At 42.9% G+C, this 12,834-nt stretch overlaps 1 protein-coding gene across 1 annotated transcript in view; it reads right to left on the minus strand.

The window, feature by feature from the left end:
* The window catches only part of IL20RA (interleukin 20 receptor subunit alpha), a 32,885-nt gene extending 21,518 nt beyond the window's left edge, over positions 1-11,367 (minus strand). The window contains 1 exon segment of the mRNA XM_005899097.2: positions 11,138-11,367. Coding sequence (XP_005899159.2) covers positions 11,138-11,246 — 109 coding nt within the window. The 5' untranslated portion in view covers positions 11,247-11,367.
* Positions 11,368-12,834: the final 1,467 nt, after the last annotated feature.

A 12,834-nucleotide genomic window follows, 5' to 3' on the forward strand; every position in this document is an offset into this window, starting at 1 on the left:
CAAAGGAGAGCTAAGCAGTGTCTCTGCCTTCCAGTGGATGAAGTATTGTTCTAACTTCATCACGCTAAAAGGAAAGGCATATTTTCTTTGGTCTTAAGTTTTAAATTATTTCTCCTGAAAAACATGAACTCTTCTTTCCTCCTTCCCCAGCCACTGCAATTATATTTCAAGTGCTCTTAAAAAGTGAGTCGTCTAACCAACACTGAAAGCGTGATGCAGGAACTATTTACCTGAGAAAATATATTTAACTGTCTTCTATGAATGAGAGAGTACGGTTTGGAGTTAACATTAGTTCCTCGATTATCTTTCTCTACCAATTCTGCTACTATTTCCCTATTACCGCTTAGCCCATTTGCTGTTGTGCTTTAGTACGGCCTCTTCTTTGTCTATGATAGGACTGCTCATTGTTATACAGGGCACGGCCACCTGCTCTATCTCATTGGCTTCTAATAATTGTTTATGTAAGTAGGTCAGAGAGAAGTCATAAGAACAAGAGTTCTAGAGCCACACTGACACCTGCTCCCTGCTCTCTGCTTACCTAAGCTGTGTGCCCTGAAGTAAGTTATTTAGCCTCTGCACTCAATTTCCTCATTTGTAAAACGAAACAATATTATTATCTGCCTCACAGGCTTGCTGGGATGATTAAATAAGGTTCCTAAAATAGTGCCTGGTACAAAGAAAGAACTCAGTAATTATTAGCTCAGCCTTGTCCTTCATGTGCTTCCCTGGTGGCTCCATGGTAAAGAACCCACCTGCCAATGCAGGAGACACAGATTCTATCCCTGAGTCAGGAAGATCCATTGAAGGAGGAAATGGCAATCCACTCCAGTATTCTTGCCTGGAGAATTCCATGGACAGAGGAGCCTGGTGGGCTACTGTCCAAGGGATCGCAAAGAGCTGCACACGACTTAGTGACGAAACAACAAAAACGTTGTCCTCCATGGTTACTATTCTCCTTTCACAGCTGAATAAAGGCCCAGAGAGGCTGACCAACTTGCCTGCGGTTATTCAGCCATTCGGAGGGTGATTGAGTCCAAGTGTTCTTAGGACAACAGAAATCTCTCTGCTAGGATACTCACTTGCTGCTTTTAGGGAACGCTCCAAAGAACAGTGTTGTGGGAAGAAGAGATTGCACAATCATTATAAAGTTTGCATGTTACTGAAAATTGCTTCTAAGGAGCTATGTAAGAAATTCAATGAGGAAAACCTGAGTATTTCTCCTTCACTGAATCTTTTTCTGGTGGAAGTATACTTAGTCATATCATTGATTCAACCTCATTACCAGGCACCTACTAGAAATAGAAAATCCAGTTACTAAGGTGCACTGGAAGACAGAAACACACAGAAGGCCCTGCTCTTTCAGAGCAGGTATGTTCTGAATCTGGACATAATCCATCAATACACGCTTTCCCTGCCAAGGATGTGAATGTTTATATGGATGAGTGATATATAAGTCATACATGAAAAACATGTTATTTCTTTATAGCCACACCTCAATAAGTAAATCTATGTGCTTAAACATGTTCTGGAATATTGCTGTTGGTACATGAGAGTAAATGGGACTTTAAGATTGAGACTACCTCTTAAAATAAATATATTGGCGTTTACCCATCAAAAAGAGTGCACATGTTCCAAGCAGTTTCCTTGGGGCGGTTTATAATTATTTCCGGCATTGCTCAGCTCCGGCATTTGGGACACATATCCTTTTAGTTACAACTGTCTTCAGAGGTAGGTTATAAATATGCAAAAATTCCATCTCATTTTAAAAAATAGGCACACCTTGTTTTTGCCCAACATAGCATTTCTTAGCTTGGTTATACAAGTTGCTTGGAAGTGGCTCTGAAAGATTTTGAAAATTAAACCACACCTCCACGATGAGGTTTGCCACTTAATGGGTTATTCTGACCAACGTGTGCAGGTTCTATCCAGAACTCTGAAAAAAGGAGTTTAGGAAAAACAGTCAGATTTTTGTGCATAGCTTCCTAAAATGCCTATTTTGAAGATGTCATTATCAATTTGTGTATGTTGGTCCCATTGTTAGAGTATCAGTCTCACTGGCTTATGTCATTTCTTGTGTGAATGCCTTCCCTTCCTTTTCAGAAATTGGCTTTTTTGAGGGCAAGGGTTTGATTTTCTCCACATTTTGTGATTGCCAAAGTGTCTATCCAAAGTGACTACCACAGTAACTATGGGAAAGAAGATTCACATGTGCATTGTAGTCTCTACAACTCAATAACTTGCCTCAGAAAGGAAAACACAGAAGAAAGAACAGAGACAGACTTCCCTAGTGGAACAGTGGATAAGAATCCACCTGCCAATGCAGGGGATATGGGTTCAATCCCTGGTCCAGGAAGATTCCACACGCTGTGGAGCAACTAAGCTGCCCAACATAACTACTGAGCCTGAGTGCTGCAATTACTGAAGCCCGTGTGCCTAGAGCCTCCGCTCCCCAGTAAGAGAAGCCACCACAGTGAGGGGCCTACATACCACAACAAAGAGTAGTCCCCACTCTCTGCAATTAGAGAAAGCCCACGTGCAGCAACAGAGACCCAGCGCAAGCAAAAAAAATTAAAAATAAATACATGAAAAGAAAGAACAGAGAGAAACCATTTGGAGCCACTAAGGTATTGGAAAGAACAACTATTGGGAGCTCCAAGTTCAATCAACAGATATTTATTAAATATCAACATATATCATCCACTTTATCTTTCACATCATTTTCAAATCCAGTACTTCTTTTTATCCTCACATATGTAATACAGTTTTTCCACTGCTATCTCTATCACTTCACATATTCAGAAAGAAAATGAACAAGATAAAAATGTGAGAAGACAGAGAAAAATAGAAAAAAAGTAAGAAAAACAAACAAAAAAAATAAGCCTTAAAAATAATTACTTAGTAGTGGAGATTTGGAAGTAATCATTTAATGGAGACTTGGAAGTAATTAATAGTATTTACTTCTGCTCATTGTTGATTGGGATTTTGAGGCAAATGAGGTTGAGAGTGTGATCTCAAGCTGTCTAATCAAATAAGATGAAGACAGAAGTATATGGCAGCCATTAAAAATACAGTCAGAAAGATGTGTTCTTTTTCAGTGGGCTACCTCTCCTCTGTAGTGACAAGTCAATGCTTTGATGTTTTTGACAGTGACCTGGACTCGATTTAGACCTCTTTAGGTTGGATTATGCCTTGATGAAGTTGTGTAACTAAATGTAACACAATGGACAGGGGATCCATGTGCAACATAGGTCCCTCTAAAGATCAGCCCTTAGGGGTAGTTATCCTGCCACAAAGATGTTAAAAAAACACCGGTCAGGCTAAGGTACTGGCAACAAGGGACTTCTCCAGGATCAATGCAGAGGATGAATTGATGCAGACATTCCCTTGCTCTTGTTATTAAAGCTAACAGAGCCTTCAAAGGACGGTGTTGATTCAGGAAGCAGGAAACAGCACCTAGGATACCAGCCTTCTTAGAAAACTGCAGCTGTAACATGGGTGCCTTTTGATAACTGCAGATGGACTCAGCACTGAGTAGAGCCACAGTCCACAGTGACCTGGTGAGGCTGTCAATGACCTTGAGGTCAGGCTGTCCGTAAGCTGCAAAGCTCCTTACTCCTATCCATTTGGCAATACCACCCTCAAAAAAAATCCCTCCTTTTCGTAGGATTTTGCTATTTGTTGTTGGGTTTTGTTTGTTGATTAGTAGCTTTATAAGAAAGAAATATAAGTGTGGAAAAGGAATATTAACTACCTTGTCATTTACAGATAGAATATGCTTAGAGCAGGATTTAACTTTATTTTCTTGCTAGTATTAAAATGAAAAATACAACGAGTATATTGGCAATTCTCATAAGTTTCAGTTTCCCTTTTCACAGAAAGCCCTGCTTGACTCCTAAATTAGAGCAGTTGCCTTATTCTGTGCTTCTAAAGAAGCTTGGTTTCTTCAGTTCTGGCATTTATACTGTAATCATCTGAGATTAAAAGCTCTACAAAGAAAGCATCCTTGCTTTCTTGTTCAATTCAATACTTAGAACAGTTCCTGAAATGCATGAATGAATGACTCTGAGTAAGTGAATGAATAAATGAAAAGTACTCAAAAGAAGGTTATTTAAAAATCACATTGCATCAAGTTATATTTTAACTTATGAAAACTCAAAATGAATGTGTGGGGGTAAGAAGCTGATTCTTTTTCATTACATCTGATCAACTCAAATACCTCATTCCCCTAAGTTATTTACTCTTAAGTTGGTACATATGTTGTTCTATTTTGCATTAAACCAACCATTAGCCAACTTAAAAAATAACAACATAAAGCATTTAGTAGATAATTTAGAGAACCTTTTAAACATATACATTTTAATGTAAAATGGAGGAGGGAGGCTGACTTGGAATCATATGAGTAATTAGCCTTAAGCATGAAAATGGTCCATGTTGGAGCAAGATTTTGCAGGAAAGTGCCCCACAGAGAAATGGAGGCAGGAGGTAGGGGTTGGAAGAGAGTGAACCCCTCTGCTGAAGAAATTTTAACTCCATCATCTTAATACACATCCATTGATGTTTCTCTTTTTTAAAAATTAAGATATAATTGACATAAACATTATATTAGTTTCAGTCATACAACATAATGATTCCATGTTTGCCTATATTACAAAATGGTGGCTTTCTCTTATGTTCATGTTAAAGAAAGAATAAGAGAAGACTCATCTATGCCCTTTACATTCTCAAGGGACGCTTTCATGTGTGAGACCTCTACAAAAGTTTCCCTTTGGCAGTGGACATAGATTAATAAATATGTCGAGGAGAACTACATAGGATTGAAAAGGCAGCTTTTCTTTACTTTAGGAGCCAAGCTCATGGGTCCTGCTCACTACCCTCCAAGTCTTTGAGGGCATGGTGTGTGCCTGCTCAGTTGCTCAGTCATGTCCAACTCTTTGCAAACCCCATGGGCTGTAGCCTGCCAGGCTACTCTGTCCATGGAATTTTCCAGGCATGAGTACTGGAGTGGGTTGGCATTTCCTCCTCCAGGGAATCTTCCTGGCCCAGAGATTGAACCTGGGTCTCCTGCGTTGCAGGCAAATTCTTTATCATTGAGCCACCTGGGAAGCCCGCTGAGGGTATGGTTGGTGTTATAAATGTATGTTGAAAGGAGTATGTTGCAATCCCAACCTCCAGTACCTCATTAGGGTGGGCTTCAATCCAACATGACTGGTATCTTTATAAAAATGGAAAATTTGGACACAAAGACATGCACAGAGGGAAGATTATGTGAAGAGACAGAAGGAGCACTGTGTGAAGGCAGAGGACTGGGATGGTGCTCAACAGCTAAGGAACGCCAAGGATTGCCAGCAACCACCAGATGCTAGGAGAGAGGCGTGGAACAGATGCTCTCCTACTGTTTTCAGTTCTAGCTTCCAGAACTGTGAGACAGTAAATTTATACTGATCTAAGCAACCCAGTTTGAGGTACTTTGTTATGGCAGGCCTAGAAATGTAATATAGTAGGTGTCTGTTGCTCACATCTTTCCTCAAAAATGAACATAATGTTTATTTATGAGAACAATGAATGCTTGAAGGGCTGCCAAGTTACCTGAAAGTAAAGAGGAAGGGACTGATGTAGGAGAAAAAAAAAAAAAACTGCAACATTGAAAAGGAGGAAATTTAAATGGGGGAAAGACCGTAAACAGAAGCTTTAACTAAGAGGATACACTTGCCAAAATACTCATACTACCAAAATACAAATGTAATTGTATGAAATGGAAATTTCAGGAGGCTGGATGAAAGGCATACATGCTCAGACTCAAGAAGGAGAACTTCCTGACAAACCTGTAGAAGAGAGGAATGCCATTCTCTGTGCCTGGAGGTGGAGCTGGCATTTGATGAAGCTGCGCATAAAGTGATTGGAAAAGTTGAGCGGAAGTCATTTTGGCATCTCCGCGTGCAATGCAGTGAGCACTGCATTGAAAAATAGAACTGATTTTTAATAGATAACATTTGTAATCAATAAAAATTTCCTTTCCAGAAAAGTCTCATTAATTGCATTAAAGTCCATCATCACAGATTTCACCAGCTCTAGCCAAAACATTATGCCATACTTCCATTCTCTGCAATCTAAGAAGTGAAGAGAAAGAAAACTGCCTCTACAAAATGAAATTATATTTGTATGAAATTCTGAGTTTAAATGAGGGGTCAAGGTCTGTGTCTCATAGGAGAAGACAACAAAGATAAAAAGGGAGGGTAAGCATTAGAGACCTGTGTTCACCGAGAACCTGATGGTAAATCACTTAAGGACCAACATGCCGGGGTAGTGTTTAAAATGTGGCAGATGAGCCATCTCATCACGATCTACAGTGAGTCAACCTGACAGCTTACAGACAATCCAGAATACACACCTACAGAAAAGACCAGGAGAAAGACCTGGCATGGTGTAACTGGGGAGGTGGTTAGCTGAGATGAAAGAAGACAGAGGGAATGTGATGGTTGCAGTCAATGAGCTGAGCAGATTGTTCTGTACAACTTGATCCACTCAGAGTGAGGACCAACTCTGAGAGAGACAATGGGAGAAGAGGAAAGAGATCACGATCTCAGCTCATTACACAGAAGAACATTCCAGTAGCTGGAAGTCTGCAACGACAGGACATCATGACTTGGGTGTCAGGTAGTGAGCTTCCTACAATGGGAGGTGCTTCAACAGCAGAGAGGTAATGCCTTGGAAGTTATGCTGCAGAAGAGATTCACAAGAGAAGGAGTTGGATGGGATTTTAAGGTCTTTTCAAGCCTAGTTTTCTGTATCAAAAAGAATTCTGAAAATAAAGCAGTTGCCAGTCAGCTTTTTTTTTTTTTTTTAAGAGGGCCTAGAAACAACATTCCAGTAGCAATGAGATTTTGGTTTCTAGATCTTATTCTCCAGGAGAAGGAACTAGAGCTCCTTGGGGAAGTGGCTGATTCAGCCCTTCATACCTGCATGCTAAGTCACTTCAGTTGGGTCGGACTCTTTGTGACCCTATGGACAGCAGCCCACCAGGCTTCTCTGTCCATGGGATTCTCCAGGCAAGAATACTGGAGTGGGTTGCTATGCCCTCCTCCAGGGGTATCTTCCCAACCCAGGGACCAAACCAGTGTCTCTTGTCTTCTGCAATGGCAGGCGGGTTCTTTACCACTAGCACCACCTGGGAAGCCCGTTCAGACCTGGGGAAGGGAAAATACAAGATGAACTTGAAATATTTTGTGATGCTACAAAGTAATGAAATGCTCAGGAAAGAATGGGGCCTGTTGAAAGCATGCAGGAACCAACTAAAAGAGCTTTTGATGGCCAAAGCTGGAAAATTTGAGCAATAAAATTAATACTAAATAATAATAGTATTGGATTATAACTCAAATAATAAAGCAAAACATTTATGAATCCATATTAATATATGTAAGAAACTAAATAAAAAATAAATGACAGAGAAGCAAAGGCTCGTCCCTGCATTAGAATTCCAATTTAATAAATTGAGAAGGAAAGAGTGAAATTAAAAAATCACCGTTAAGCATAACAGTTATTGCATCCAGTATCCACTGATGAATATTAAAATTAGTGGGTGTATGTTTGAGGAGAAACAGGATACTTGCTCCATCTCAGAATATCTTCCCACTAGATATTTATTTGGAGAAGGCAATGGCACCCCACCCCAGTACTCTTGCTTGGAAAATCCCATGGATGGAGGAGCCTACTAGGCTTCAGTCCATGGGGTCGCGAAGAGTCGGACACGACTGAGCAACTTCACTTTCACTTTTCACTTTCATGCATTGGAGAAGGAAATGGCAACCCACTCCAGTGTTTTTGCCTGGAGAATCCCAGGGACGAGGGATCCTGGTGGGCTGCCGTCTATGGGGTCGCACAGAGTCGGACACGACTGAAGCAACTTAGCAGCAGCAGCAGCAGCAATTTATTAATCAGAAAATGAAAATAGGAACTCTACAGTGAAAAACCCTACAGACACCACCTAAACCAAATGATCAAAGTTAACATCATCAGGAAGAAGATGTACTGATATCATAAACCCTTTGATAGGATGGGCTGATAAAGATAACGTCATTTCTGTGGTATTATTGCCCAAAGGGAATAATCTCACTCTAATGAGGAAACCTCAAATGAACCCATACTGAGGGACAAGTCTGAGGGAAAGGTGATCAGGACTCCTAAAGTGTCAAGGACAGGAAAGCAAACAGAGACTGAGGAACTCACAGATTGGAGGAGAGGAAGGAGACAGCAACTGAAGGTAACTGGGATCCTGGAACAGAAAAGCAGCATTAGTGGGAAAAAAGGGTAAAACTGAAACAAAGTCTGTAGTTTAGCAGATAGTGTTACATTGTTGTTGTTTAGTTGCTAAATTGTTTCTGACTCTTTGGGATCCTATGGCCTGTAGCCCACAAGGCTCCTCTGTTCATGGGATTTCCAAGACAAGAATACTGGAGTGGGTTGCCATTTCCTTCAACAGAGGATCTTCCCAACACAGGGTTCGAACCCGTCTCTTGCATTGGCAGGCGGATTCTTTACCACTGAGCCACCTCAGAAGCCTGAACAGTGTTACATCAATGTTAATTTCACTGTTCTGAACACTGTATGGTTATATAAGATCTTAAAATTAAGAGAAACAGGGTGAGCGGGTTCATGAGAGCTCTATTATTTCTAGAGCTTTTCTGTAAGTCTCATATTAGCTCAAAATTAAAAGCTAAAAAGGAGAAAGCAATGAAAAAAATTTAATTAGTTCACTGGAATCATTTGTGTGTGTGAAAAATATCTTAAAATAACTTCTCCATGAAATAAAATACCTGCTACTGCTGTGTTTATATCAAAGAAGAAACACTTCAACAAATACCCTCACTGTGTTAAATATAGCATATTAGTTCTAACAAGCAGAGATACTTTAATATTTAGACCATATTCGAAAGCTCCAAACCTAGAGTTGGCTCCTTTGTTCATAGACACAATAAATTCTATTTTTTCCCTCTTTGGGGATTTTGGGAAGCTCTTCTTGAGGGAGGCACACCGGAGGTGAGATGTCAAGTCTGAACAGGAGTTAGCCAGAGACAGAGTGGGCTGGAACATTCCAGCACAAGGAATTGCAAGTATGAAGTCCCTGTGATGCAAAACAGTTTGGTTTGCTCTAGGAACTGGAAAACGTCCACAATAGTAGGAATTAAGTGGTGTGAGTGAGGCTGAAGAGACTGGCAGGAGGGGTCACATAAGACCACACAGGAGACTTTAGAATGATTCTATCAGCAGTGGAAGTTTCTGAAGGGTTTGACGAGAGGAGATACGTGACTTTGGCAAGTCATCTCCTCCCACTCTCTGTTACTGGCTTTAAATGCTCATTAATATTATGCTGACCAGGATTCTTTATCTGCAGTGACGAATAAGACATGGGATTAGGCCAACAGGACCAGACTGCCAAACCATAGTGATGAATTTCTTAGTGAAACTTCTGTCCCTGGAGAGTTGATAGAGTTGAGTTTGTGTCCCTCCTGCCATGTGGGTGTGGTACAGATGTTCCAAATTCCTTTAAAAGTTGACCTGAAATGAAATACCAAGAACTTTCCTAAAATGCTGATGCCACATTGAAATTTTTTTTTTCTTTCTCTTTGGATGTTTGGTATTGTAGTACAGCCCAATCCAATCAAAGAGTTGTGTGACTTCAAATTTTTGTGCCAAAATTTTTGAAATGTTAAAGCCTTTACTACTGGAATGTGGCAATGTCACATAATTCTTAGAAAGTTCACATGGCTCAACAGATATGGTGGTGGAACCAACAAGATGGGATAGCTCTCTATCCACATAAACACATGTACCTTCTCACCTGATTTTCCCATCAGCTCTCAGTGTGCCTTGAGGCCCAGAAGAAGACAGGAATGTTTTAAGACGAGCCAAGAAAGTACCTGGGTCAGGAGAGAGTTTCTTTGTTTTTTCCCCTAATTTTGCTTTGAAGCCAAGAATATTATTACCTTCTAATGTCAGCCTCCCAATACAATTAAGAAGCAAGCTTTATTATTTGATTAGAAATAGAAACAACCAAATTCCTGTCAGTTAGTTGAAGCTCAGTATCTGGCTAAGTCAGGAGCAGTCTCTTCCCATTCAGCTTACCTAGGAATATTTATCACAAGAGAAAAGAATGACAATTTCTGGTAACTTCAGGATTTAGAAGAGAAAGAGAAGCTTATTGTGCATAATGTCTATTGTCCAAAAATCTCTCCAAGATCTATATGCACGCTTTTCTTTTAATTATACTGAACTTTTGCAACTTGTTCTTTGATTACTAAGGACACCACAGTTTCATGGACAACTTTTTGCATTCACAGTCATTGTTCAGTTCTGGGTTAAAAACATAGAGGCCTGGGCCAAATCTGCACAAAACACAGTATTTCAAGCTCTGTTGCTTGAAATTAAAAAAAAAGAGGGGATCCTAGATACCTTGCTTTAAAAACATTCTTTTTCTCTTACACCAGAAATGCAGAAGGAAAACAGAAATCAGTTAATGAATCATTCTGATTTACTGGCTTGCAGCTGGTAAAGTTAAAACTTAAAAACAAAACCAAAAACAACCTGTATCACAGATCAGTTCCAAGTTTTGTTACTTCCGAAAAATCAAAGGGCATTTACAGGTACGTGGTCAAAACTGCAAAGGAAAAAAAAAATGACTTGCCCAGGAAAGGGATCTTACTTTAGAAACGTTGCCCCTTTCTAGCTCCTGTCCACTGCGAGCCCAACTCTTTCCCGGAGTTTGGTTTTTTAAAGTGCAGGCATCGCCTCCTTCCCTGGGGTGCTCCCTGTAAAAGGGCAGCTGGTCCGTGGGGCCGCGGCGGGGGTGGCGACAGCCTGCGACGTGGGGGCAAGTGCAATGTGCAAAGGCACTGTCGCCGACCGCAAGTTACCAGCTGCGGGTCCACTCGGAGCGACCACCGTCAACCTGCCTTCACCGTCACCTGCAACCCTCGCAACAAGTTCTCAGCGCACGCGAGGCAGCGGCGTTTCTTCCCCGGGCTCCCTGGCTTCCCGCGCGGACCTGAGCTCCTCCTGCTCCGCGCGCCTGAAAGCAAAAGGCGGGGTGGACGAAATCAGTCAGAGCTGGGCGGTCGGCTGGCCCCGGGCGCGATACTCCTACCTGCCCGTCCCGTCGGCGCGGCCACCAGCAGCAGGAACAGCAGGGCCGGGAGGCCGGGTGCCGGGGCTCCTCTGGCCGCCGCCCTCGCTGAGGGTCCGGGGGCGCACATGGGCGCCGGAGGCAGCCGTCAGCGTGGGACTCCCCCTCGGGCCGCGGGCGCTGGGAGCGTGGTCTCCCCTCCGCACCCTGGGCCAGGGCTCAGGCTGCGCGCCGAGCTCCAATTGGCTGGGTGCCCGGGGAGGCGGAGCTGCGGCGGAGCCCCACCCGCGTCCCGCCGGAGCCTGGGCTGGGTGCCAGCGCCAGGGGAGTGTCCGACTTCTCCTCTAAGCCCGTCGGGCTAGCAGCTCCGAGAATCCTTGACTTTCCACCTCCCTAACCAACAAGGTCACTTGTTACTGTTGTTTCGTCTCTAAGTCGTGTGGTTCTCTTTTGCAATCCCATGGACTGTAGCCCACCAGGTTCTTCTGTCCGTAGGATTTTCCAGGCAAGAATTCTGGAGGGGTTGCTATTTCCTTCTCCACAGGATCTTCCCCACCGAGCAATGGAACCCACCTCTCACACTGCAGGCAAGTTCTTTACCGCTGAGCCACTGGGGAAGTCCAAGGAGGTCACTACTGCAGGGAAAACTTCCCTCCCGACTGTTTAAACAGTTCCTCGTAGCAAATTCTTTCTGTTAAAGTAAACAGTGTGTTTTCTGTTTTCCTAACTGGACTCATTGATTTGGTAAGAGTTTGGAGAAGGAAATGGCAACCCACTCCAGTATTCTTGCCTGGAGAATCCCATGGAAGGAGGAGCCTGGTGGGCTACAGTCCACGGGGTCGCAAAGAGTCGGACACGACTGAGCGACTTCACTCACTTTCACTAGGAAGGACAACATTTTATGTTATCAGTGGCTTTATGTTATCAATGGGCTTCCCAGGTAGCACCAGTGATAAAGAACCCACCTGCCAATGCAGGAAACATGAGACGCGGGTTTGATCCCTGGGTCGGAAGATCCCCTGGAGGAGGCATGGCAACCCACTCCAGTGTTCTTGCCTGGAGATCCCCGTGGACAGAGGAGTCTGGTGGTCTACAGTCCATGGGGTGGCAAAAGAGACCCACATGACTTAGGGACTAAACACATAACACACAATGCTGCTGCTGCTAAGTCGCTTCAGTCGTGTCCGACTCTGTGCGACCCCATAGACGGCAGCCCACCAGGATCCCTCGTCCCTGGGATTCTCCAGGCAAGAACACTGGAGTGGGTTGCCATTTCCTTCTCCAATGCATGAAAGTTAAAAGTGAAAGTGAAGTTGCTCAGTCGTGTCCGACTCTTGGCGACCCCATGTACTGCAGCCTAGCAGGCTCCTCCGTGCATGGAATTTTCCAGGCAAGAGTACTGGAGTGGGGTGCACACAATACCACTTCTCAAAACAAAACCTTAAGAGTTGGAGGAAGATTTGATGAGATAAGATTCCATAGGATTTTAAAGGGCTTCCCTTGTGGCTCAATCAGTAAAGAATCCACCTGCAGTGCGGGAGACCTGGGTTCGATCCCTGGGTTGGGAAGATCCCCTGGAGAAGGGAAATGCTGCCCACTCCAGTATTCTGGCCTGGAGAATTCCATGGACTGTATATAGTCCATGGGGTCACAAAGAGTCAGACACGAGTGAATGACTTTCACTTCTTTCACTAAAGCAGTTAAGTCCCTTTCTGGAT

The sequence above is a fragment of the Bos mutus genome, chromosome 9, assembly GCF_027580195.1.
Source record: "Bos mutus isolate GX-2022 chromosome 9, NWIPB_WYAK_1.1, whole genome shotgun sequence".
Taxonomy (NCBI): Eukaryota; Metazoa; Chordata; class Mammalia; order Artiodactyla; family Bovidae; genus Bos; species Bos mutus.